Consider the following 27,991-nt stretch of genomic DNA (forward strand, 5'->3'; position numbering starts at 1 on the left):
GTTGCAAAGAATCAGTTTTCCAATTTCGAATCGAGCCGATTTTAGCATTCGCTGTCTCTGACTGCGCGAGTCGATTCGTGGATTCGAACCTATATATTATCAATATAAATCAATACCTCTAAAGCTTGTTCGAGTCACGTGCTTTTAAAGCTTACGTGACTCGAGTTTCATGAACTGTTTCATTTTTACAATGGCATTTTAACCCTTCCGTACGGCATATGTTAATTTGAATATCACATTAGCTGAAGGGACGGGTCTCCTTGAAAACGCAATGACTAAGCATTTTACATAAGTACAACAGACATCCTATTCGGATAGACTTTTCGTGAATGGTATACGAACATTGTCTGGTTTTCTTCTTCTTCAAGAATGGCTTTTGGCACAAACTTAAATTACTACTGTTGTAGACCGTTCGAAAGCACTGCTATTAGTGAGTGCAGGTTGTACCACACTTTTGACTGTTGAGAAGTGACCCCTTAAACAGCTGATTTTCACCGATTACAGTGACTGGGTTATATAATCTCATACAAAGACCAATATATTTATATATATAGGTTAGTTCCACAATGGGAAAATATACTTTTATGGCCTCAAAGGACACGTTTACGATGTAGAATAAATTTGTCATGAAATGTCTTACAAGGGTGTGCAGTTATTAATATGAATTTACAATAACAGGAATAATTCATAACAAAACGAATTTTGCTGCATTGCACCATTGAACGAGTTAATGAGCTTTAATCTGTTAATATTGTGGGGAAATGGTCCCACAATCGACCGGGTAGGTGGGAGGGGGTATGTGAGTAATAAAAGAAAACGTAAGATATACTGGTACCTTTAAGCAAGTTAATCCATCCGAGGCAAGAGACAATCCGAATTAAAATTTTAAAAATGCACACCTTCGACTCATCACGGAAATACAAATCAAAAGGCAAAGAGAGCACGAAACATGTATTTTATAACTTAAGTTTTTTATTTCCGTGTGTCAATCTTATTAAATGAAATAAAATATCAAAAGTGTTCTAGATATATGCTGCTTTAAGCAAATAAAATCATCTGCTTCCAGTATTATTTGTTTAATTAAATACCCCTAATTATAAAGAAAATAAGGTACATGAAAGAAACAAGACAATGAGCAAATCAAGTGAAGGAGAGAAAAAGTTGATAACACCCTCTTCAAACCACCCCAACCCCCACCCCTACCCTCTCCCACCAGCCCCCATCCGGCCCTTGTCTTTTTTTCCAGAAGATTCACAGCGAGTTAACGCTGCTTCAAACCCTTCCCAAATCCCGATCTCCAATCTGCCCCACCCCTCCCCTCCGATGGTATAATGGCTTCTCTCCCTTATTAACTGTATTAACTTCAAGGTTGTTGTATAGTTTTACGTCTTTGCCGTGGACCTGTCATTGCTAATTTGTTTTACTGTATGGATAAACAAAAGTCGCTCTTAGTTTAACAAAATGACAGTTTGACTTATAACCTAATAGACCCGAGCTTACACTGATATTTATTATATATGTTTTTTTAATTGTTATTACTAACTATTGCGTCTTTGTTATTAGTACTAAATACTTTCTAAATCTATAGCAATTGTTATATTTGATGTCATCATCCGGCGTATATTATAAGTTATTAAACAATATCGATAAACACGGTAAGCATGGGATGCCAAATGTGAAGACTCTTAAAGGTCGTTTTGTATATGATATCTGTAATGGCTTCTCCTTGAGTTTACGTAAACGCTAACTAATTGAAACACTTTCATCAAAGATCCACTTTATGTTGACTACGAGACGGACACCTTTAGAAGCACTAGTCCTAGTCAGGGGGTAGGAAGCTTACAAAAAGTGTGGGGGAGGGGCGTGCACAACATCAGAGGGGCACTTTCTCATTCCACAACCACCACTCGTTATGCTATAAACCGATACACACCGGCCATATAACTTAAATATTTATAATGTGTTAGTATGCTATCAATACTTTTTATTGAGATTGTTTATTGTTAACCGTGCTACAAAATTAGCATGTACAGACTAAAAATAAATAATTAAAATACAATATTAAAGTCCAAATGACAATTCTTCATCAAAGGGGCACATTTTAATTGCCAGAAGGGCACATTTGCTATTTTGGGGGAAAATGGGGGCGCGTTCCCTCCCCCCTCCCCCGGCCCCTACCCCACTGGTCTTAGTGACCATCGAAAGAAATATAATGTATCTAAACATTGTCTCTTTCTTAAAGTGGATACAAACCCAACCAGTCATCTTTGAATTGTTATATACATGTAATCTCCTCCAAATAGCTAACATAAATATTGTTCCGTTTTGGAGATAGGCTTTTCGTATTTTTCATTTTAATAGTGTTGACACTGACGCAAATGCCATCTTTTAGGTCATAGTTAGAGGTTTAATATTTTAGATTCAGGGTTTCCAAAATCAATCTCTAGTACAGAAAATAAAAAAGGCAATTTAATTAAGAAAACCATTAAAAAAGTGATAGCACATGTGGTTCAATGATGCCATATTAAGACTTAATTGACCAAGTGTTTCAGCCTTGTGTGTGAAAGAGAACATTAAAATCCGTGATATCTCCCAAATGGAAGAAGATTGTTCTTAGCTGTTTGAATACGTTGTCTGTGACTGTTATCTCTATCAACTAGACCAACGATGATGGTAGGGGTTTTGTCTCGTTTAAGTTGATCACAAACACAACGGAATGGTGACATTAGACATAAAATTTAATAGCTTGTAATAAAACAAATTTAAAAACCCTTCAAAATCTAGCTTACATTAAATTTGTCATTTGTGGTACACATTTTGGTATTGGATTTAACTTCCTCTTTTATAACTCGACTTTCAGGAGTGACCAATCAGCTATAACCGTATATATCTTAGGTCTACGATACCTAATTACGTGAGGACATTACATGCCTTGGTCGGAATGACAAGAAAGTTACAATCCAAAGAAACACACAGTTTGAAGATCTTTCTTTGGCCGTTTTGTTTAAACTGATAATTAATGATTTAGTTTTACCTTAATTGAAACCTTGATTGAAACCGTGATCGCCTCTAACTGTATTTGAAACGAGGCAAGACCTCCATGGATACCCACTGATTAACATCGCATATAGCTGCGGATCCACTGGTGATTGAGAAGTGCATACCCCCCCCCTATCCTACCTTCCCCCCCCCTTCAACCTCACGATTTAAAAAGTAGTTATTAGCACGATCTTGTCGTTTAACTATGTAGGTCTCTAGGTTACTAATATACCATATATGTCACAACCATCCAAGGGCCGCCAACACCACCTTTATGAAATCTCGGATTCGCCCCTGGTAACATACACCCATATAGTTTATCAATCAATTGTCTCATCTTTCTCAGCTGAAGTAGTATAGGGACTGAAGCTTCCCTATTAAAGCTTCTTTAGCGCCTCAATATGACATGTTTGGTAAAAAGAAACGGCATAGAACTTGCACAATCAATGAAAGACATAAAATAAATCATGAATGGTTCCATGAGCCCTGAATATACTTAAACCAAGTTAGGCTATTGCACAAGTTTTAGTGTATGACGCTATTATTCTTGCCTCCAAGATCACTCTTGTATACTTCTTAGGTCTATACCACCTCCCCTGTCACAAGACAACAACAAAGACCAATTCACGGCGCATGCGCAATACCAACAGCAATGTAAATGTCATGCTGGTTACTGTGAATATTTTAAAATCGATTTGTCAATTGCATATAATGATGTGTTGTTATATATTGTCTGCTTGAAGGTGGGATACGACTTTCGGATTTTATTTTGAATTCGTCATCCTCTACTGATGTTATACTTCAATGACGTAACACCTTACGCCATTCTTCATTTTGTTCAATTAAGGTGCACTGTCTTCCATATCTACCTGGTGAATCCAGTATGGCGCCTCGTCGATCAACATTCTATACATGAATATACATTTGCTGCTCAATCGATTGGAATCCATCCACCGAAATACGTGTGATACCACTTTCTCGTAACTTTGAATTAATATTTCATCCATATTTCTTTATCAGTCACATTCCTTTTGCAGTCATATATCCATTTTTCATCCAGAAAATTCCATTCTACTAGTCATATCCATTGTTCCTATATAACGATTGTTCAATCATATCCATTGTTCAATCATATCCATTGTTCAATCATATCCATTGTTCATACACATCCATCGTTCACGCATATCAATCGTTCATCCATATTCATTTTTCTTTCATATCAGTTGTTCAATCCAGTCGATCCATCGATTACAGTCACTTTATTAATATAGCTTGCAGGTTATTCGATTCTACTGTTTGCAAGGTTTAAGTGGACAATATTCATTTTCTTTTGCTTTCTGGAACCATTTTCAGCATGTACTACTTCTTCTTCCTCTTCTTCTTTCATATCATCATTTTCATCCTCCAGGGACGTCCCTGTATACCGCTGCAGATCCATCCTCTTCCTCTTAAAGAATCCAACCTGAAACGCAAACATCTCAAAACGTATTTCAAATTTTAAGTGACGTCATTCGTAAACTTGTATTTGCTACTAACTGAATACATACTAGTATAGCCTCATCGGTATTTGGCCCAAAATATGCCAGAAAAGTCAACTAATGGTCAGTCATATCTCCAAGTTCAAAAAGCATTTTCTAACAGACTCAAAGTCTTTAACCTCGCTGTGACATTTAAATGGATATTCCGGTTGCCGAAGTTGATGGCTTAATAAAAAGGTTGGAAATTTTCTTGCATCATTACACCCCCAAACTATATCCTGATATTCTTCTTCATGGCGAAGATATGAATTTTTCAAGTTTGGTGGTATTTTACTAAAATGTATCTGGCAACAACAAAGTGAACGACGTCATCACGGCAATTCAGCTGGAAATGTTTTGTTTTCCTTCATATTACTGAACTCATTTAGACACAGAGGAAAATGATATTTCTACAAAGAAAAGTTGCATTTTGATGAAATTCTAAATACTGAGAACTTTCCAAGTATAAGCAAACATTGCAAATGTGGTAAGGCTTGAAGGATAAATCAACAAGCATATATAATAGGAAAATTAAGCTTTGGAAGAACATTTACGGTTACAACATCACAGATCACCTATTGTGATCCATTCCAGTGAAGAATCGAGAGTTTTAGTCTGTCAAAGTAGTTACATCCAATCAACCATAATATCTCCAGTTAGGAACAAGATATTGAGATGGGGTCTTCAACTAGATATAACTGTGTTTTTTTTTAAATAACATTTCCCATTGCCTGCTTCCGAAATATCCCTTTAATTTGTCTAATTTAACACTCTTGAATGTCTAGATATCATTTGTCGATCAAGAACCAGGAAAATAGTTTTCAAAACTTGAAATGAAATTGAAATTGCTCCAGCGAACACAAAATACAGCAGCCAGAATCATCACACGCTCAAAGAAGTTCGACCACATCACTCCTATTCTTCGGCAACTGCACTGGTTACCTGTTTCATACAGGATAAACTTCAAGATCATCCATATAAAGCGCTGCATGGATTAGTACTAGAATACATGAGTAGCATGTTCAGTCGGAAAACCACCACGCGCTCTCTCCGATCCTCAAATCAGCTACTGCTCCATGTAACCTATAAGTGGATGCTCAAGTCATTTGGTCAACGATCGTTTTCTAATGCCGCTCCTACTCTTTGGAAATCACTTCCAGTGCACATCAAGTCGGCACCCAACGTTAACATTTTCAAAAACAGACTCAAAACTCATCTATTTTTGACTGCCTTCCCTCAGCACTAGCGCCACTGAGCATTGGTTTCCCTCTGGATATTGGCGCTATATAAATTTTCATTTATTATTATTATTATTATTATTATTATTTAACAAGGAAACATTAAGGGTCAATAGTGATGACCTTTACGGTGTGATTACGATGTAAACAACAGTGGAATTAGGAACATGATACATAGTTCAGCCACGTCCTATGATACCGTCATATCACAGCAAAATAGAAACCAACTCATTGAAACATAGACATATTTCCTCATGAATAATGAGTATTGTGTTATTTATAACATGATGACACGACGGTTTCCATTACCTTTACCCTACATTTCAATGTTTTTATGTTTATATTTACCTTCCATAAGATGATGATTATGATTATAATAACAAGGTGTCCCACGACAACGGACAAAATAATAGACCACATCGGTATAACAAGCACAAGTTTCCTTGTACTAGGCGTGGCTAACAACGAAAGCTGAAAAAACAAGAAAAATATGGAAATCTATTTAAGAAACATTAGACATACATATCATAAAGTTTGAAATTAGAATCGCTGACGCTTTGATCCTAGCATGATGTTATTCAGAGGCTAACTAGGGGCCGGAGGGGTCTTACTGCATGGGGGTTTCGAAGGGTATACAGCTTCTAAGGTTTGTTGAAAACAGAATCCTGTGAGTATATACTAAGGTTTATGTGCCTACTTATATATGGACAACTACAATACAACTGCTATACCACACCACCTTGAACCTGAACCTAGAAGGCAAAATACGTTTTACTCACATCGGTGAAACCGTGTTAGTGAAATATTTGACCAATCAGTTTGGAATGTATTAAACTCGTATTAATTATTCATCTATGATTGGACAGAATCTCTAATACTACCACCCCCCCCCACCCATCATTCCGAAGCCCATTCGATTGAAATTTAATATGATTACATATCTATATTCAATCAAAAATGACACGTACTGTTGAAGTTTGTTCATGAAGCTCTTCCGGCTGAAAGATATATGGTACTTTATCTACTCGGAAGGTCGCACTTGATCGGATTTTCCACGATCTGGATTCTTCCTATAAAATGTAAAAGATGACAATTAAGAGTGGCGAAATCATATGGTTTCGAGGAAACGGAATGCTATACATCCAAAAAGCATAGTTTAAATGGCACTTAAAGTTGCTCCATAGGCTTGTGTAATCTCGTCTGCAGTCGTTTCATTAAACCTGAATATACAAAATATATGCAATGCATATATATGTATACTTGTGTACCTTACAACCATGTTACTCCTAAATTTAAGAATATATCTCGGACGGAAAATATATTTCCTTAAACAAGAGAAGAAATTATGAATTTTCTTCGCATATATCCTCAAATCGTTTTAATCTGTCATTAACAGATGGAATTTTGGGAACAAAGTGATTCACAGTCGTCAATGTAAAGAAATACATTGGTAGTGAAAAGCTTATGTGCTGCTTCTGTCATATGGTCGGGTTTGTAATGAGCTTAACATTACCTACATGATCCTTTGCCATTGATTTTCACTCACAATAATGCATGAACGACAAGCTAAATGGCCCTCTGCCCTCCCTCCCTCCCCCACCCACCCCTTCCCTTATGCACACCCCACTGGTACTCAGTACCTGTCAAAGATAAACCATCCTTATTGGATTATAAGACCTTTCTAACCGTTTTGACAGATGACTCGATGAATCTAGAATTCCATAATTGATATAAGTGAGGATTATTTCCCAGTTGTTCGATTAATTTGTCTTAAAAGTCGACACGCCATAATGATTTCTCTTCCTATTAATCTATAATTATCAGTAATAATACAGATTGGTTGAAATGAGTCGATAATAATCCAATTCAATTTCCCCAAAAATTATCGCAGTTTCCGTCTTGTCAGCACGTGACCTCATGTTATGCGATCGATTTGATTAATTATGTCAGTCTGAGAAATGAAACTGAAAATCTTACATTTTGGATATTCATTGACCAAAGCCTCGATCGGATTGTTAGTAATGTGCTGTGTTCGTGGCCACTAGTAAAGTCAGTAATATTACAGCGAATTGTGACACAGCCACGGTAGTTGTTCACACAGTTTGCCTCATACGGTACATCATCTAACGGCTTTTGAGTTGGTTGAGGTAACAACTGTGCATCACTTCTGGACCCTGATCCAGTGTCCCTTCGACGTCGGGAGGGTTCAGTTGATGGTGGTAACGACAGACCCTCGCTAGTATAGTCAGAGGTTGATAGAACACTCAACTGTAGAGAAAAGGAGATTTTACGGTGAAGATCGATGTACACGCCATTAAAATGTATAGGCGTATAGATTGTATGGTTACATAACTTCTCATAGGTCTCATAAGCTGCCCATAAAATAGGTCTATACTCTTATAAAAAATATCTCCAAGAAATTCCCTTCCATGTTTCTATTTAATCTTAAGAGTGCATGACCTTTCAAATCCGATTGACACGAGAGAAAGTCCTTTAAAAATTTGAAATCGAATGTATAGTTATAAAATCTTCTAATTTTTTTTTTTTGCCGTACCATAAATACTTATTTAACAATTTTAACAGGAAAATCATTTTCAACCAATCAAAATATTGAAAATAAAAATACTTTGTCGTTTGAGAGACGAAATCTGGCCTTTAACATGAGTTAAACCCAGGTAACGAGTATTAAAACTAACCAGTTATTCGATGTAAGCAAATGAATATATATTAGTTGCGATTGTTGCATTATTTTATTCCGACCCCCAAAATATCCTTGAAAATAACTTTTTTGGCTATTAGTTTTAGTTACACAGGAGATGTTTACAATCTTTAAAAAGTATGTCGCTTTTACTTAGTCGAAACAAAACATATAAGCACTGGTCAACCTACAACATGCAGTTTGACAAGAGATGACCTTTGTCTGGAGTAAACTGCATATTGGAGTTTAAATTGTCTATTATTAATTGTCTTATTAAATTGTCTTCTTAAATTGTCTTATTAAATTGTATATTCTTAATAACGCATTACTGCAGGGCCTATATGATGACACACATATAGTTACTGAATGAAAATGGACCCTTCCGCGGGTACCCCAAATAAGCATTTGGAAAGTGCAAAAAAAAAAAAACAATTCTTGTGGGGGGGGGTGAGGGGTCGGGATCCCCGTACCCCCTTCTACCCACTCCAACCGGATTTCGGAGACTGTGAGTCAGTAAAGTTGTGATTGTTAATCAACTGCTATAATATAGGTAAAATAGAGAGAGAGAAAAAAACATTACCGTAAAATTTTCTGGATTTATGGAGTCCCCAATGACGTCACACTGGTAACCATTAGTGATATCCACTTCCATTATATACAATAGATGTTCCCCATTGGCTGTTCTTATTGGCCATTCCACTTCCAAGGTACCGATCTCTATGTCGGCGGGTCCGAGATTCTCCACCTGAATATAGAAATCAAAGTCAAAAGAACTATTTCCAGGGTCTAACTATATAAACAAAAGGGTTCGACATATACAGTCGGTGCCATTTTCGCATGAAAATAGTTCTCCACCCTGAAAATTTGTGTAACAGATGGCATCTAAAAGTTAAGCCCTCAAGTACAAACTTGTCACCTTTCGCTATCATACCACCCCCCCCCCCCCCGCCCTCAGCTCCATTTTTACGTCTCCTATAATTCTCTCCAGTGACAAAGCATACTTCCTCGATGTAAGTTTTGACAAGAAGCTCCCCTACTGCAATAATATCGCAAGCCGCAGCTGAAAACATATTTCCTACCTCATGTTCCTCTCCCGTTTGTAACATGTTAACCGCAACACCCTATTTATTATCTACAATTCTCACCTCAAACACAATCATATATATGCCAGCATGCATATGTCTCTCATTTACGTCCCCGATATCTTGTCACTAGAAAGGTCCTCGAGAAAATTAACATTCAAGCCCTGTCTGTGTACAGCCTTCAAAACTTTTTAATATATTTTTAATATTTATAATATAAGTTCAGATCTTTTACCCGATATTTGTGAATGATTTCTCTTCCTACGTCTTTCTCATGAGCAATCGGTTTATTCAAGCTTTTAGAGTCGCTTTCTTTGTAAATCACTGTACCGATGTTCGAATTTCTGGAAAATAATTGAAAACAGAAGTAGTATGTTTAAGAAACCTCATTAATAAACAAAATTGCTGTGATACATGGAATAAAAATTTAAAACATGTAGTGTTGTATAATTATGTCTACACGCAAAGTGATGCTAATATTAACTACTTTGCAAATTTTTGTGAGGTTGCCGGGGGTTGGGGTTGAGGGGGGGGGGGGTATGGTAGGGTGTATATCCTCACGCCCCATGGATCCCCGCCTATTAGCGTAAGGACTCTGGCACAATTACATTCACTTCACGAAGCGCCGTCATGATGACATGGTTACAGTTTCGATGACATGGGATTGGGGTCCAGAGTGGCTCAAGTTGTTTGGCTTTTTGGCCAATTAAGGCTCTATCTTGGGTGATCTTTGGGCACTATCCTACCGTGTCGCATATAGCTTCCTCTCGTTACCGCATGCTATAATGAGAGAAGCAACATGCGGACAGGGATGGGAGCTCTCAAGCAAGTCTGGTTCCAGGCTGGCACGGATAGGATCATACTTGCTTCCACTAGGCCCACCCCACACATAAAATAATGTATAGTGGCTCATTTTAGGTGAGCACGGCTAACATGGATTCCTCGCTATAGGATAGATCATATCTTGGGTTCGTTTTGAGACGCAAAAGACAAAGATGGTTCCACTTGCAATGTTCTCTAATTGGTGTATTGGCATTGGTGTATAGTCTACAATACCAACATGATATTTTTATCCCCTTGAAAATCTTGAGTGCTCCATATGTTTCGTCTCTCCTATATGCATTGCAGGCTATCACTAAAAAAAAAACATTAAAGGCATTGAAGACTCGCCCCAAACCGTGTGCCGCCCTCTGAAAAAGTTAACTTTCCGTTGCTTGCAAGTGATTTTTTTTTCTTGTCGCTACAAAATGCATGCAGACAGTAATACCTTGTTATCTTTTATCTAGACCTGAGATGTCCATCGCTGCTATGTACACTGTGTTGTGGGTATTTACCGTAGCTGCATGTATTGACTATACACTACTGCTAATTATCGACGGTAGCAAGCTGTGTGTATTTTCTGGGATCGATGGTGGTGTCTAACACTTCTGTTACACCTCATTCGAAACTAGGTCAGATTACTGGCATCAGACGTTTCTTTGTGCGCGAGTCTTCACTCCCTTTAAATGTACATTAAACCTAAAGCTTGAACTCTACCTTACAAACATAAATCAGCTAGCTGTGGATTACCGTACATTAAATCTGACATATGTACTACATATTTAGAATATGCATATAATAAAAAACTAATATGACAATGTTAGACTTACCCAACCAATTCCGTATTTATTTCAAGTTCCAATGGTATGCTGATGTTGTAATTGTTATCATACAACGTATCAGGTTCCTCGCGGGTTAAACTACAAAAATAAGCAACAAATATTTGGAAGAGAGATGCATGTGGAGAAAAAGAAGGTAAGAAAAGTTATCATTTAATTTAAACTCGGACTTGTTTTGTTCCTTTTAACGTGTAAAGTATACCAATTGAATACAACATAGAGTTTCGATAAGAATATCATAACCTCAATGATGAAATTCGCGCTGTTAAGTTCAATCTATATTTAGTTGTGTCTGGAACAAACACCTCATCCCATTGGCTGTGGCGTCATGCTTTACCATACCGTATATATAATATACAAAATATATATAGTATACAGTAATAGAATAATATACAATTCATAGAATAATATACAAAAACACTTTACCTGCTGACGTTAAGGTTAAACAATACTGCTTCCTCGTCACCGGGCACTTTTACGGCGGAAAAGCTCAAGGAAAATGATATTTTCTGAAACAATTTTTCAATCCAATAAAAAAAAATTAAACCCTTTTCACAAAGTGGAAGATAAGTATGGGAACTCAAATTTATGTTGTTATTTTTTCTTATTGTAATAGCTAAGGTACGGATTTAGGATTAGGAGCTAGGGCTGGTCATGGGATCGTTGGCTCCAATTTACAAAGTATCCTTCCCCAGAATTACAATTATAGACGTCAAATGATGGTCTAGAAATTAGGTCTAAGTGCAATTTGTATACTAATAAGTTGACCTTAGTTTGAAGGTTTTGTGAGTGGGAGTGGGGCGGAGGGGTACACCCCCACAGCTCCTATAGATCCTCGCCTGTAATGTAAAATTAATACTTTGCGAAAGTCCGTTTTACTTTTCAAACGAATATCAGATGTTAGGCCTATAGTTTAGAACATAACAGTTGTACCTATAGGACGGGCCTGACCTACATATAGCTCTCTGGTCGGAAGAATCAATTCATTTTCGTCAAGTGATTGTGTTGATCATCTGTTGTTGTATTAACTTACTATCTACATACCAGCAGAAACAGTTGTTAACTACCTCACAGAAAATTGATAGGTTAGTAACGGAGTTAAATGTTGGGAGTTTGATACCAGGAAGTACACAAATAACATTCGTCACAGTCAATGAATGATAAAATGAGCCTCACCGTTTCAGCAGGGAGCGGATTGCCAACATTACAAACTATCGTCGTGTGCACAGAAGCTGCAGTACATTGGATAGAAAGCTCCTGAATACAAAGAAAACCAACGTCAGCATGCATGCATGAATGCTGTAACAAACAAAGATATAGTAACTGCCACTATATGTATGCAATCATGTCGCTATATATCAAACATATTTTCAGCATACTTGCTCCCAATGTTTTATTTTTTCCCCGCCTTCTTCTTCAGGCTTTTCAGAGTAACTGAGGTTGATTTATGAAAATGAACAGAATACTGTGACATTCATGATGTTTACGAATATTTCACAAACTGCCCTTATATCCCCACCCCCAACATCCCCCGGGCGCGTTAACAAAAATACCTTAATACACAAACAAAAAAAACATTACCGACTTCACCGGGGGGGGGGGGGGTTGTCACGGCCCTGACGAAGTAGAGCGAATCATATATGACTTTCCCTTACATTTATACACTACATAGGTCATAGATTACATCTAGATATTAAATGAGGACTAACTAAACAAAGAGGAACATCCCTCTTAATCTGAGGATGACGTAGTTGGGTGAAAAAGAAGTAGACAAACACCCGACCCGGAAGTACATAGGACTATGGGTGGGAGGGGTCAAAGTTATAAACGTATTCTGTTGTAACATTGAGTGATATGATAGTACTACATTTATAAGTGGGATTTGGGTATATATATATATATATATATATATATATATATATATATATATATATATATATATATATATATATACTGGACATACAATCAGCGTCCATAGCTTAGTGGCTAGGGTGTCCGCGTACAAAGCGGGAGGCCCGGGTTCGAATCCCTGTGGAGGCTGGAAGTTTTTCACTGTTCTGGATTTTCCAACTCATTACGATTTTCAATTATATATATTCATTTGCCTCTGTCGTTTACCTCCATTTTATTAACATCAAGTCTGTTCCCCCTTTCGAGATCCGGCTTTAGGAATAACAAATGTTTTCGAGTTGGTTAGCATCATGGTTGATCTCTAGAGTAAGGCAAAATATGTCACCAAACACAAAACTAGTATTGTTCGATACAGGTGTCAAACGCCTACAGTGGAATTACGACCTTCCTTACCGGTTTCGAACCTCTGGACATACAATCAGTGTCCGCGTACAAAGCGGTATATATATAGACGAATGTAACTGAGGCTTGTGTAATTGTTTGCAATATATGTAAACTAAATATAACTCAAAATATATAAATGAATTTTACCGAACGAATGGCTTTAAAGGAGTAAAACTGAAATGCAGTTGGAATGTGTACGTAAAGATACGATTCGAATGCGTCGTCAGCTCTGTTCTCTATGGTCACGTTGAGGGTCACCTGATCTGCGGCACCCATATACATTTTTTCCGTGTCACTGCAAGAATCAATGTGAGCGGGAAAATAATCATTATAAGAAAAATAATCATGTCAGACAATCTGTTTTGCGTAATGTAAATTTCTTCTCAATAGCAGTATGCACTGACCTTGATAAATTTGTTATCTGATTTGGCTAGGAAGAATAAGTACAACATTTTGTGCACTAAATTAGAAAAAGTGGGGTGGACAGAACTTCAAACGTAGGGCCAAAATTGTCAAATTCCCTCAACTAATTTAGGAAAGGACTGAACCTATATGGAATGGCCAGAGACGAAAGCAGCATTTTTTTTTATAAAGGAGGGGTGGTTTATTGTAGCCGACTCCTATGTAAGGGGGGGGGGGGGTCATTCACCACAAAAATACCATTAAAAATTTAAATGGCAACATGATGCATTCTAAGGCATATGTATAATATAAGTTAGGTCCAATCGTCCCCGGCTGAACGTTAAAAGTCCCCCAACTAAACAATTCCCCCCGACCGATGATGAAATGTGGATGACTCCCCCCCCCCCCACCGTCCATACCCACCCCTTCTGATGCCACCGATGAGGAAACCTAAAGACGGCCACCAAGTATTACGGCCATCAATCTTTCACTATATAAATCCCAATTACACAAATTTGTTTCATCAGGTCACGTGACTTAGTTCAAGATCTTTCCTGGGATATCCCTGTCCTATAAATACCATGTTCTGATAATCTAGTGGCATTCAATATGGAAGGTTACAATTTACGTGGTATGTGGCTAGATGGAAAGAGTACATGAGTGTCGCGGAGACAGGTCAGGGAGGCACAAATGAAATCTTGTTAATTTTTCCGACGTGTCTTACCTTTCTACTGATAGTACAAGGTCAGTGGCACAGGTTTCATTGTTTACACATTCGTAAAACAACGGAATCTGAGAACGAAATTGATAACATGGCAATTAACATGATGTAAACTTCATAATAATAAAAATATATCAAATTTATGGACAAAGGAATCGCAACGAATATAAGGACAATTTTATGGAAAACGGTTGGATAGAAGGAGAAAGGGGTGAATTAATGTGTGTCAGTATTCATGCGAAGTTCTAATAATGTAACTGATTAAACCAAACCCTTTTCTTCTTCTTTCTTAACTTTCGGAGTTTTGCCATTTGCTTTTCATTAATATTAACATCGTAAAGTTTTATGGTGACGATATTTTTATTGATCGATTGAAGTCATTAATTTGTCATTGTTTAGCTTTCAATTTACAAACTAAATGTGAGAATTTATCTCTGAGTTTGATGAATTGCGATGATCTCTCTTTTGTAGTAGAATGCAAAATATATTCGATAGAAAAAAAAAAACCGATAAACTCTGCGAGCCAAAATCAACGAAATACTTTGATATTCTTTCCTAGGCTTGATCCGTAATTTGTTGGAAATTATTTTGAAGATACTTCGCAAGTATTTTCCATATGATGATGGTAGTTTAGCAAACTCAGGTGACAGGCGCGTAGCCAGGAATTTGCCAAGGGAGGGGCGAAACTGTAGATTCGGCATTGCAAACTATCTAAGCGTAGCGCAAATATGCTCAAGGGGGGGGGGGGGCGGCTGCCCCCTTCGCCCCCCCCCCCCCCCTTGGCTACGCGCCTGTCGGGTGATCACTACTGATTATTGAAGAATTATTTTGTTCCAAGTAAGTGGCCGACAATTTCTGTTGACATTTACACGACAAATATTTCCACGAGTACACTGGTAAAACTCACGTATTTATATTTTCAAAATGTTCGCGACAATTTGCTTATGAAATTGGATCAGGTTTGTTATTATATTGTCTCGCTAACCTTTGAACTCAAGATAATTCAATGTTTGAGTGAGTGACGTAATGATGTGATGACGTATATGGTTGACGTATTATGTTGAATAGAGAGAGGGGGAGGGGGGAGGGGTGAGGGGGAGGAGCCGATTATTACAAGTGACTTGTTCTTACTCGAGTTTCCCAGTGTTCACCAGGTGTTTCCATTAGTGTGCTTAGTTCTCCATAGTCAAGAGCATCTTCATCTTCTAGTAACGATAGCGACATCCTTATAGCTATCGGAGATGATCTATCTTGAATTCTGTCAAAGTCCTGTGACGTCAATCAAACATTGTAATAAATATTAAGTCATCCCCAATTACCGAAGTATAGAGGTTAAAGACCAGTGATGAAATTCGACCAACCTTTACTTTCTAAAATGAAATCTTTAAAGGTATAGTATTAAAGTGTTTAAAATTTAATATCAACTGCGTTGAACTGTGAACGTTATAAACGAGTTGTTCATGCAACAGTGCCTCCGCCTCTTTTGTTTTAATACAGCTCCAGAAGGACCCAATTCTCTAAAAAAGAAATGAAGTCACTGGAAGATACTTATACAGTGGCGAAGAATCCCAACCCCTCCCCCTCCCCCACCCCTACCGCACCCAACACGCCTCCCGTCACCACGTCACCGTACCTAACAATAATTGACGAAAAGGTATACAAACAATGGTTTACAGCTTCGGTATATACTCTGGGAATATTTCATACCCAATGCAAAGCAGAATTCAATGTCATTTGCTTACTTTTATAAACAAAAAAATATTTATATTTCAAGTGTACCTTTAGAACTGCGGTCCATGTGTCACACAGTGGCGAATTTTTCGTAATATTAATGTTTTCTTCGTGTTTTACCGGTCCTTTCGAGTTGAAAAGTCTCGCACGCGATTTCACTTTTAAGGCGTCAAGTACCAAGACCGATGTGAAGGCTGAAAGTATAACAAGAAAAAAAGCATAAAGTTTAAAATGAAAGATTATACGAAAACTTGATCAAATTATTCACAAAACCATAAATTTGATATGTAAACGTGTTGGACGAACCAGATTATTAGAGGAAAAAAAAGACGGGTGGACCTGAGATAATTTACGAAAATTTACGGAAAAAATGGCTTTAAATATTTTATTGAAATTGTGAACTATATGTGTGCAAGGTAAGTACATATCCTAACATGTTGACACAGTGGTAGGCCTTCTTCGTAAAATTTACTCTTTTTTAACCTATCTTGTGCAAGCAGGGGACGGTGTAGCTGTGCAAATGTAATTGGGTCTGACCCTTTTCGATCAATTCCCAACTTCCAAAGAAATAATTGAAAAGACTATTAACATATCATCAACTGTACTGCAAAATATAGCAGTTTTCTGCTGCTATCCAAGTGAGCCCGGATGTTGCCACACCTCACCCCACCCCCTCCAATTCGACTAAAAAGACGACAAGTTGATAAATCGAGATTAACGTTGAGACTCTTACGAGCTTCCGTATCATTTACCATGGCTGCACATCTCGTTTCTATAAAATATGAATTGCTAGTAAACGGTGTTGCTGAAGGGACAATGAATTAAGGACTTACCGTGTATTAAAACAAGCAGTCTCGACAATTTGACTGTCTTTATGATTATCATTGAAACTTGACATGTCATCAAATATCGTGTTTTGACGTGTTGTCAAATTTAGTTTAAAACATGGCATCTCAACAATGTGATATTTATTTATCAAGATGTTATATATTTGGCAAATTTCGTCAACCTATATAAGGTACTGAAAGTCGACAACACGACACTATTTTTGACAAATTTGTTGTAATATCGTCCTAACACAGTAAGTCTACAACTCGTTTGTCTCTTCGGGACCACCGTACTTATCAGGTAAATACGGTGTTTCTGAATAGACATGCGTGATTCATAATTTAGGCAACAGCATCAAGAAAACAAACAGAGGAATTAGCATATGTTTGTCGAGGTGCCGACGTTCAGTGTAACTTGTATATATTTGACAATAAAATCAAATTGCCGAGTTGCGGTTTTACATTTTATTTTGGCAATATATCTGATGCACGACATTTTTCGAGTCACACTAAATTTATTGAAAATATATCAATAACAAGATTTTTGTTTGACACGAAAAGCTATACATTAATTAACATCGTCAAATTTTCGAGACATCGAATTATCATAACACAATTTATAAAGATAAGACAACACGGTATACACAAATGCCACTCACAGTACTGGTCCGCTGTACCAATGCCCCTATAAGACAGACACGTCGTAAAATTGAAACTGAAATCGAAGCAGGAAGAGGGAAAATGAAAAGTATATTGAAGGAAAAACGAGGAATAAGTTTAACCTCATCTGCTTTATAAAATGTCTCGAATATTCTTATCGTGTTTGAATCAATACATTTATCATCCCATTTCATTCCCGAAGGAAATATCACCTAACATCATAACGTACCTGCTGGAATTTGATCATTAAACGGGGTTTTCCCACTTTTTTGTCATCAAAACATAGGCATATGTACTTGAAATGTGTGTTAAATTTTTGTTGTTTGCATTGTACAATCTGATTATCAAAAGAAACATCAGCCTGGCATTGTTTTACAACGATTTGATAACATCGTTTTGATAACATAACAACAATCACATGATAACATAACTATTTGATAACATACATAACCTATAGCCGACTCAGATATGTATCGATTTCAACACGTAACCCATATAACTATTATTCTTTAATATCGTATCTCAAATACTCTGGATCATACATAGAAATTGTCAGTGACGAAACGGGGAACTGAAAATAATTGGCGGTATGAAAGCTAAATAGCCAAGATATGGTTATTTATCTTTAGCCATCCGAGGAAGCTGTTGATCTCTGGCCATACTAAGGCACATAACGAGGTTACTCGAATAAGTTTGATTCAATGATTGACATCACTTTAGTTAGTTCCTTGTATGGAATTTGATTTCGAGCAATGTGGTCGGTAGTTGTGGGTGGTTGTTGTGGGTGGTGGTTGTGGGTGGTGATGGGGGATGTATTAGGAATTGAGAAGTTGATAACAGGATTATAAAGAATAGAAGAATAAACCACCGCAGAGGAAAGCAAATATTAACATCTCTCGTAGTTTCACTTTCTAGATTGTGTTTTGTATATATCATATAGTTCCTGTGTTTGTTCATCTGGAGGATCACGTGACACAAATTAAAACTAAATGTAATCCTCTTCGATGTAAACACTCACACACATGTACACCCACACGAACATACTTTAGAAAGAGTTCTGTTTATACCTGATTGGTTTAGTATCGCTTGCACCTGGTCTTGAGAGATAAAGAGCTCTTGGTTGAGTCACGATTGTTACATCTGGCCGGACAATTGGTCTGGTTCTGAAAACGTACAAAGACAAAAGTCACGTGATCATTTTCTCGTTGAGGAAGCAAACATTTTGTTTTTAGTTTTTTATTCTCTCTAAACTTCTGCGGCACTGATTCTTCCGAGTGAGCATGTGCGTCGCTAGGGGAGTCTTGAGATTGACTTAAACCGGAAGTATGGTTCTTCTTCCAAATTACCATTTTCCCCAACGAAATAATGGCTTATTTATTTAGTATTCTATTTCGGTAATATCAACAATAACTAAAGAAAATCACACACACACACCCACAGACAATAAATATAACATTAAAAACTTGACAGGAGAAAGGAGTTGACTATAGATGAGGTCAAAGTTCAGTTTAGGAATACAGCTCGGAATATGAAAATAGGGATAAATATAATAATGCCAAATTCCAAAATCGGCATGTGAATGTTCCAACTTGAGCTCATTATAGAAAACAGCTTATATCTTTTTGGTAGAAGTCAATTTCATTTACGAGAATGTTCAGTTTTTGATGGTGTGAAACATACATTTGGAGGAAAAAGCTTGTACATGAGGTTCATGAAGTCATTGTATCTTATAGCCATTAATATTACTGCAAGATAAATTTCCGCAGCCGATTCACACAGAGATCACAGTAACTAAACTGCCAATCTTAAAGTTTTGTACCACAGTAAATACTGGTTTATGCTGACAAATCTGATAAATCGGTAGCATGTGCTTTTAGGATTACAGTAAGAACTGAGGATATGTGTAATCCCAACAAATTCCAACATATCCTCAGTTCTTACTATAATCCTAATAGCACATGCTACCGATTTATAGCACTATCCAGTTTTACTTTGGTACAAAACTTAAAGATTTACAGTGTAACTGTGCTCTCTGTGTATCGGGTGATTTCCGATACTAATAGCCATAATTGACTATAACCACACTCAATGAACGTGTATACCAAATCTGCACAGTGGTGCAAATACGGCCCGCGAAAGATTTCAAATGAGGCCCAGGAAAACGAAACGGTTCACAAATCTTGCACTAATCGGGTATAGATAGGCCAATAAGGCTTATGGCTTAAGTCTATGAATACCTATATACGGACCAGCCCTTCACATTTCTCAATACATATACATGTAAGGTTACATTTTTGTTCTAACTTGCCATATTTTTCAACCAATGTTTCTCTTAACTCCTTTTAGCAAATTAGTAGAGGAATCCCTGTTGTAGAAAATATAAGACCTACACTTGTTGGTATAGTAGGTAGGACATGTGTGATTTAACGTCGCAGATTATAGTTGTCTCATTTGATTAAGTTGTTTTACGTGGTTATGAACAAGACATTTATTTCTTATTTCTATTTTATTTAAACGTCAAATTTATTTCACAGTTTAAAGATAACCAACCAAGTTGGGATGTGGGGGTGTGGGGTTAGTGGGGGGGGCTGGAGTAGAATGCATATAAATTTACTATCTACCTTATTAAAATTACTGTGTCCGATTCGTACGCTCCAACCAGTAAATCTAGAAAATAAACAAAAGATTTGAAAACGTTTATGATTTTGATTGTATACCCTTGTGAACACAGTGATGATACATCATATTGGTATTGATGCAAATACAAAAAACAGTAATTGTCTTTACACAATATTTGACTTTTAATATTTTACATTTGAAATGAAAAGTGACTGTTTCTAAACCACATTGTTAAGTGATTCTTGTATTGACTAGTTTCAAAACTTTATGCAAAATCAATAATAATAATCTAAGTTTAATGAGTAATCAATATTTTATTACCAGGGTATTGATTCTGATCTGCGTCTCTGTTGCTCGAGAGGGCGTAACCAAACGTTCTGATATTCAGACCGAAGTCACGTGGACGAAGAACCTAAATATAAAAGAGAGCCTATTAAAAGTGACTATCCAATAACATAAATATGCGATGAATATTCAGTGACGCAAAATGAAACATAGAGGAGGGGTTTACTCTTTTTATTAAAGCTAACATGGACAGATAGCATATATAGGCGATGAATATTCAGTGACGCAAAATGAAGCATAGAGGAGGGGCTTATTCTTTATATTATAAGCTATAACATGAACAGATAGCATATATAGGCGATGAATATTCAGTGACGCAAAATGAAACATGGAGGAGGGGCTTGCTCTTTTTATTATAAGCTAACATGGATATATAGCATATATAGGCGATGAATATTCAGTGATGCAAAATGACGCATAAGGGAGGGGTTTACTCTTTTTCATATAAGCTAAAATGAACAGACGGATTATCTTTATAACGTAACAGAATGTACTACATGACGTCTTTCGTGGATGGTGTTCTTAAAACATCTTTACTAAGATAATGCAAGTTACCTGACTGGGTGTCGTGTGAATCTTCTCCCTTTTACCGTTGAAAATGTAAACAGCGCCATCGCCATCATATGGCGCACTGACTGCCAAATCTATGACGGAAGCGAATATTAAAGAATTATAAATATCTAGGTGTTGTATTAGGTAATTATGGAATGAATTTAAAAGATTATACTGAAATGATAAGTTGATGCCTTTATTGAGTTTTTTAAGTATAACGCCCAGCACACGTCTACAGCGAGAGAGCAATACTGCCCTCTAATCTTATAACTTTGCTAATCGTACCTTTATCTAAGAGTTCTGCCCTCTCCACCAAACCCCGCCCCCAACCCATCCCTTCCCATTCTGTCCCACCCATTAATGATTCTCAGCTATTTGTTGAGCAACAGATTACAAAATATGACGTCCAGTTAGTCTAGTTAGGGGATATGCAACAGATACAAATGCTCCTTATCAAACATGTATGACCATTATTTCACACTTTCTAGCATATGTCGCGTCAACACTGATGATTTCTAAGTGTACGCTTTTGGCAAATATGGTCAAGTAAGAAGAAAACTATATCCTCAGTCTCAGATTATGACAATATGTTATTCGAAGCGGTGAGTTTTATATGTCAACCTATAGGCTACATAGATGTCTCATTTCCAGTTTAATTACTGTCACTACTCTATGTGGATCTATCTCGTCTAATCAACCGAAAAAGATAACATTCGTGTGATGAAATTCCTTTACCTGAACTGTTCATACCTTTGCAAACAACATCAGTTTCATTTGGTAGTTTATTTTCGTTTGCAAAACCATCAGTTTTTATTTTAATAATTTACTTTCGGTTTGCGAACATCATCATTTTTTTCTTTTATTAATTATTTTTCTTTTAAAAGGGGAGGAAAGGGATTATTCCCAAGTTTTGCTCCTCTCAGACCTTTATCAATTACTTATGCAAGCGGTTCCTGATTTTCTTTATTTAAACAGTCAGAAGTAATTATTTAACGTAATGCAAATTTCCTTATGTCGGATTTTTTAAGTCGTTGACAACAAAACAGAAAACACATGTATTCACCCGCTTTGGTGATCTATTTGTCACGTGACATTTGGGACAGCCGCTAATTATACAGTGACGTAGACAGCTAGGTCGGGCCCAGTGACAATTACGTCACCAAGACCGTTTGAGGTCTTCCTTTATCATTAAGAGTATTATTCTCTATCCCATATTTTCCCGGGCCCCTTATTGACACTGGACCTCCGAGCTGTAACCCCCTGACCCCTTCCTCTCGTAAGGCATGTACGGTATTTGCATAGATGAAGGCCTACAGGTCACATTTAGTTTGTATGTTAGGATAACAGTGTAAGATAAAACTAAAATTATCACTTTAAAAGGCATACAGACAATGTCCAGATTGTAGAATTGTAGGCTAATTACACAGCTCTACATTCGACCATGCATAGGGCTGACTGTTGATGTGTACTGACGGTGATGACTGATGACGACTACACCGAATTGGTGGATAGGCCTAATGACACCTATCATAAAAGTAATTGCTTGCTTCCTTAGCAACGGATCGCGCACGTGGGATTTCATATTGCTTAGAGAATAGGCAGGTGTGGATCTTTAACACTAGGAAGGAAAGGCAGCATGGCTCTGGGAAGGAGGGGGAGTACAGGTAATATAATTCCATGGTGACTGACTCATTGCCTTTGACGTATAACGCACTAATTGATAAATGAACGCACACTGAACGACTGATGAGAGTATAATGAATAAGTGTTTTCTGTTAACGGCCGGTGCTCGTTTGCGCCACAGGCCATGGCGCAGATCAGTCTTGGATAATGATGGGGACGCGTGTTCGCGCGTAGCGTTCAGGAATTTTTTGGGCAAATATACCTCCCAGATCGTCGGAAATAACACTTCCCGACACAATGATGCTCTCAAACCTCCTTAAGGTTTAAATCTCATTGCTTAGAAACATAGTTTGGGGAAATACATGGGCGTCTGCAGAAAAAAATCAGGGGACAAAAATAATCCAAGTGGACTTTTGTATACGATGGGTCTGGGGTCCTCTCCCAGAAAACAATGGACTGCCACAAACTTCAGGTAATTCAACTGAAAGTGGAAACACCGCAGGACGTGAAGCTAGTTCAAATTGGCAACACACAGTGTGAGTTGTTAAATATTTTTTGTTCGCACTCAGTCCGTTTTGCTGACCACAATTTACCAGTCTCGTGTATAGATTATGTGTCACATGATTGAATGTGTTAATATTTCAGCGGAGAAGTCATGCCCAACAGTGTCAATAGTAATAATTCTCGTATTCTATAGCATGTCATTTGCACAATGCTGGATCAAACTGCGCCAAAGTTCAATTCAGGGGAATTTGGAATGCTGCGTTTGGTCAAGAAAAATTGGTGGGGACACGGTAAATCATGTCCCCACCACTGAAAAAGTTGGTGGGGACGCGTCCCGCTCTCCCCACCAGGATCTGCGCCCATGACACAGACAAATCTGTTAACCGAACTTTGGTTATAGATTTCTCGACCCTGGCCAGTTTTAGTCGTGAACCGCTACACACGGCCGACTGTCAGTCCGGTAAAACGTTGCAAGTTCAGTTTCAATGATTGAAGCCGCCCGGAGCCCCGGACTAACAACTTTAAGCTTCGTATGCCTGTGTAAGGGTAACCTTCGTAGCAGGTATGGTATTACGGATGCAGCTAACCGGTGCAGGAGTAATACACGTCCGCTGTGCGGGCAAGTGTAAGGGATGTATATCCTACATATCCTACATACATTTTATCCTATATTCTACATATGTTATGATCCTACAAAAAAGGGGCAACATTTTAGCACTGGAATCTCGTTGGCTTTAACGTTTGGATTAAGCATCTGAAGTCAACAAGTAGTCAGGAAGGACCTCAATTCAAGTATTCAGATAACATTACCTGTCTCAAGCACTGATATAGTATGCTGTTTAAGAGGGTTTCACCTAATTTACATACCATTGAAGTTATCATCATTAATGTCTCCAAGTGCTGCAACCACAAATCCAAAGCGACCTCCTGTCACGTGACCAGTGATAACGGACTTACCCTCGTCATTCAACACCCCCTACAAAGCGAAGAAAGAAGAAAAAACAATAACTTTAAAATATAACTATGTAACGGTAAAATCTGCTTGAATTCAAGATAATTCCGGGCGCAATAGAAATTCGTAATCAAGACAGAAATTTGGATAGGGAAAACATCATATCAAGACATGCATGTAAAATCAAGCAGACGAACGAAGACGTCTGTTTTCAACCGTTTTCAGCAATTAATGTGTTCTTAAAGAAAACCGGTCCGCGTGTGAAGGTTGAGAATTACACGAATTACGGGATAACCTGTATATATATATATATATATATATATATATATATATATATATATATATATATATATATATATATATATATATATATATATATATATATATATATATAACGTACGTTACGTACGTTCCGCAGTTTGATACCTACCCACGTATTCTGGTAATACACGTGTATTTGGCCGACATTTATCTGTTGAGTATCTTTTTTCCAATAACGAGGAGCACCAACGATAAGATCATCTCGACTGTAATGTGAAGGCAGAAAGGGAAATGAAATCTAAATCTAAAAAATAAGAACATTTATGAATCCGTTTTTCACTTGACAAAAGTAGATAATATAAGAACATTTCATTTTATCGTCAGGGTGGGGGAGCGAGACAGAGGAGGAAAGGGGGAGGGGTATGTTCAAGTTAAACCAGTATCTGTATTTGCACAATCGTTAAAGTCGAGGGATACATATGAACAGGTCGTTCAGGGTCACATTGTAAAGTATATCCAATGACGTCAGAGATTGGACATTCGCTAAACCGATATAAGTATTTATTACACACCATTTTAACACAAATTGATTCAGATTTCCACATGTAATCCTTCCATAGATTTTATCCTATACATGGGTTGGCCATAATAGGGGGTCTAAGGGGGGGGGGAGGGGTGCTACAACATAAATTTTTGATAACACAACATCACTGAAACTGTACTCGTTTTCAAGAAAAGAATCCTGGTATGCCAAACGATTGAATCGCTCCGACAAGCAGCCATCTTTCCTGTTCATAGTGCTCTTTTATCTTTTACAGAATTTTGAAATGTATTTTGGGAATAGCAGCAAATCGAATCAGCTTTATAAACCTTGTAGTGGTAAGGTCAAAGATATTTTGTAAAATATAGGCTCACTTACCCATCGTTGTTAAGATCACTGACCGCCACACTGTGTCCAAAGTAACTACCCATCTGCGTACCTGTCACGTGTGCAATTTTTTCTCTCTTTCTCCCATAAACGATGACCTAATCATTGGAATTAAAGAACGTCTTCTATACTATAAAAAAATACTTATACTTCTACTGTCGAGTTTACAATTTTAAAGATCATATAAAATTTGCCACAATCATGCAATCAATGTCAAATCATGTTACATTCGCTCATTAAGAAATTTAATTCTCTAACGTAATTTAGCATTTTGAGCACAGTACTTTGAACGTTGGTACGATAAAATCGGAAATTATAAGTACTATTACTGATGGCCTTCACGAGGAATTATCACTAAATATCCTCCGTCGCACACGGTCCTCATCTGCCCCATCCCCCATCCCGCGGTTACAATACTTCTGACTCTCATGGAGACGTAAACAAATGCCTAATTAGTATATCATTGTTGACGTCAGTGGTTTGTGAGGGGCACATGGTTACCCATGTTCGCCTCATAGTAAACTCGACCAGCGGAACATAGTTGTATGTAGGATTCACGCAACTGATTTACATTACCAGATGGAGGCTTCTATCCGAGAGACAACTATATAAACTCCACCATCACAACCCTACTCCAGAATAATGGACTGACTGATCACTGGCAGTGCGCCTCATGCCCCGCCCATTGACAGTGCGCCTCAAGCCCCGCCCACTGACAGTGCGCCTTAAGCCCCGCCCACCTACCATGCGCCTAAAGCCCCGCCCACCTACCGTGTCCCTCAAGCCACGCCCACCGACAGTGCGCCTCCCCTCCCACTGACGGTGCTCCTCATGTCCCGCCCACTGGCAGTGCGCCTCATGCCCGCCCATTGTCAGTGCGCCTCATGCCCCGCCATGCAACTATTGTGCAGTCCCATACCTTGCCGAATAGGTTATTCTGTCTCGGAGCTCCAGAAACTACGGATGTAATTTGGAGCCTTCCTACTTCTGGCGCAATGAATTTTCCGTGAGCAACAGAGAAACCTGAGTAAAATTCAGAAGACAAATGTTAACGGTGAACGTTATACTCTTAGAGTCCTTCTGAAGTTTATTGCGCTCAAAATACATAAAAGAACAAAGTATATGGCATTCACATGTTGTAATATGTAGCATATCGCAATAGAGAAAGAATATAGTAAACTTAAGACACAACCCCCTTTGTTTTTACGCATATATTGTGGAATGCAAAACTTGATTTCTTGAAAACTAAATAACCTCACAATACATCTCAAGACACTGTCGTTGCCGTAATGTTGCATGTATAATGTTGAGATGGTTCTTTGAATTTAGAATTGCAGTTCCAATCGGACTTGGTCCTTTGCCATCATATTAATTGAGCAGGTGAAATGAATCCTGTCAGAAATAAGTGTGTATAATCTGCTGAATGATTGGTTCGGAAGGTGGCTCAGGAGAAGTGCCAAAAAGCAGCAGGAGAACATCTTTTTGACCTGTTATCAATTATGATCTAGTTTTGTTTGTGGCTTGCATGTTGAAGAGCATGGATGGAAGTACATGTGGTGCAAAAATTGGGTCAATTGAGGCATTTTTAGTCCCCTTTAGGCCTCGCAGGAGCAGCATACGAAAATTGTTTACTACTAAGTGAAGACGTTTGTTTACAAATGGCGAAAACTTCTGGCTCGGATCGCAAAAAAATCTGCGTGGTCATTATACAGAAAATTGATAGTGCCATGAAAGGCCAACTCGTCAGCTATCCGGTGATTGGTAGTGTTTAGCTAGTGAGAACTTCTATCTAGACCACATTACTTTTGTGATTTAGTGTGTAAGTCAATGGGACTTTGAATGGGCGTATGCTACCGGAAGGAGGATCGTGACCTTAGAGGGGGCTATTGGGGCGCAGTGCAGGAATGTTACCAATTCTTAGGCTAAGGTATATTGCGTATGTATAGTAGACATGATGTAGATCAAGAGAAGTGATGTAAATCCATGCATTTCTTTGCCCATTAGAGGGCGATATTTACCCAAATAGTCGTTATTCCTGGCAACCTCGTCAAGTTTGGTGGTATTGGAAATAAACAGACCTAAAAAAAAAAAAATCCAAAGAATGATTTACTGTTAATAATGACGAAACTGCAAAGACAACTCAGTGCATGACAACTGACGATAGGAATCGGAAGGGGGTGAGGGGGAAGGGGTAAAGGTAGGTGGGGTAGGGTGGGTTTTGGCGTGGGAAGGGAGTCAAGGGAAGGGGAATATCCGTCAATACACATAGCAAACATCCCCGATCATTTTCATGTTTCAATAAGTGAAACACCAGTTCCACGATGCAACGCAAATCCTTG

At 37.8% G+C, this 27,991-nt stretch overlaps 1 protein-coding gene across 2 annotated transcripts in view; it reads right to left on the reverse strand.

The window, feature by feature from the left end:
- Window positions 1-952: 952 nt before the first annotated feature.
- Window positions 953-27,991, reverse strand: part of LOC139958788 (integrin alpha-8-like) — a 43,462-nt gene continuing 16,423 nt past the window's right edge. Inside the window, exons 7-29 of one of the 2 annotated variants that reach the window (XM_071956123.1) lie at window positions 27,671-27,730; window positions 26,572-26,675; window positions 25,644-25,750; window positions 24,894-24,990; window positions 24,379-24,487; window positions 21,388-21,476; window positions 20,809-20,899; window positions 20,490-20,535; window positions 18,936-19,031; window positions 17,868-17,923; window positions 16,430-16,575; window positions 15,782-15,919; window positions 14,654-14,721; window positions 13,675-13,822; window positions 12,409-12,489; window positions 11,659-11,741; window positions 11,224-11,313; window positions 9,810-9,918; window positions 9,073-9,237; window positions 7,772-8,062; window positions 6,763-6,864; window positions 6,143-6,265; window positions 953-4,501 (exon numbers count right to left, since the gene is read on the reverse strand). In XM_071956123.1, coding sequence (XP_071812224.1) covers window positions 4,319-4,501; window positions 6,143-6,265; window positions 6,763-6,864; window positions 7,772-8,062; window positions 9,073-9,237; window positions 9,810-9,918; window positions 11,224-11,313; window positions 11,659-11,741; window positions 12,409-12,489; window positions 13,675-13,822; window positions 14,654-14,721; window positions 15,782-15,919; window positions 16,430-16,575; window positions 17,868-17,923; window positions 18,936-19,031; window positions 20,490-20,535; window positions 20,809-20,899; window positions 21,388-21,476; window positions 24,379-24,487; window positions 24,894-24,990; window positions 25,644-25,750; window positions 26,572-26,675; window positions 27,671-27,730 — 2,582 coding nt within the window. In that variant the 3' untranslated portion in view covers window positions 953-4,318. Of the gene's footprint in view, window positions 4,502-6,142; window positions 6,266-6,762; window positions 6,865-7,771; window positions 8,063-9,072; window positions 9,238-9,809; window positions 9,919-11,223; window positions 11,314-11,658; window positions 11,742-12,408; window positions 12,532-13,674; window positions 13,823-14,653; window positions 14,722-15,781; window positions 15,920-16,429; window positions 16,576-17,867; window positions 17,924-18,935; window positions 19,032-20,489; window positions 20,536-20,808; window positions 20,900-21,387; window positions 21,477-24,378; window positions 24,488-24,893; window positions 24,991-25,643; window positions 25,751-26,571; window positions 26,676-27,670; window positions 27,731-27,991 lie in introns of both variants that reach the window. The other variant, XM_071956122.1, reaches the window with a different exon arrangement.

Source organism: Apostichopus japonicus, chromosome 18, assembly GCF_037975245.1.
Source record: "Apostichopus japonicus isolate 1M-3 chromosome 18, ASM3797524v1, whole genome shotgun sequence".
In the NCBI taxonomy this organism is placed as follows: domain Eukaryota; kingdom Metazoa; phylum Echinodermata; class Holothuroidea; order Aspidochirotida; family Stichopodidae; genus Apostichopus; species Apostichopus japonicus.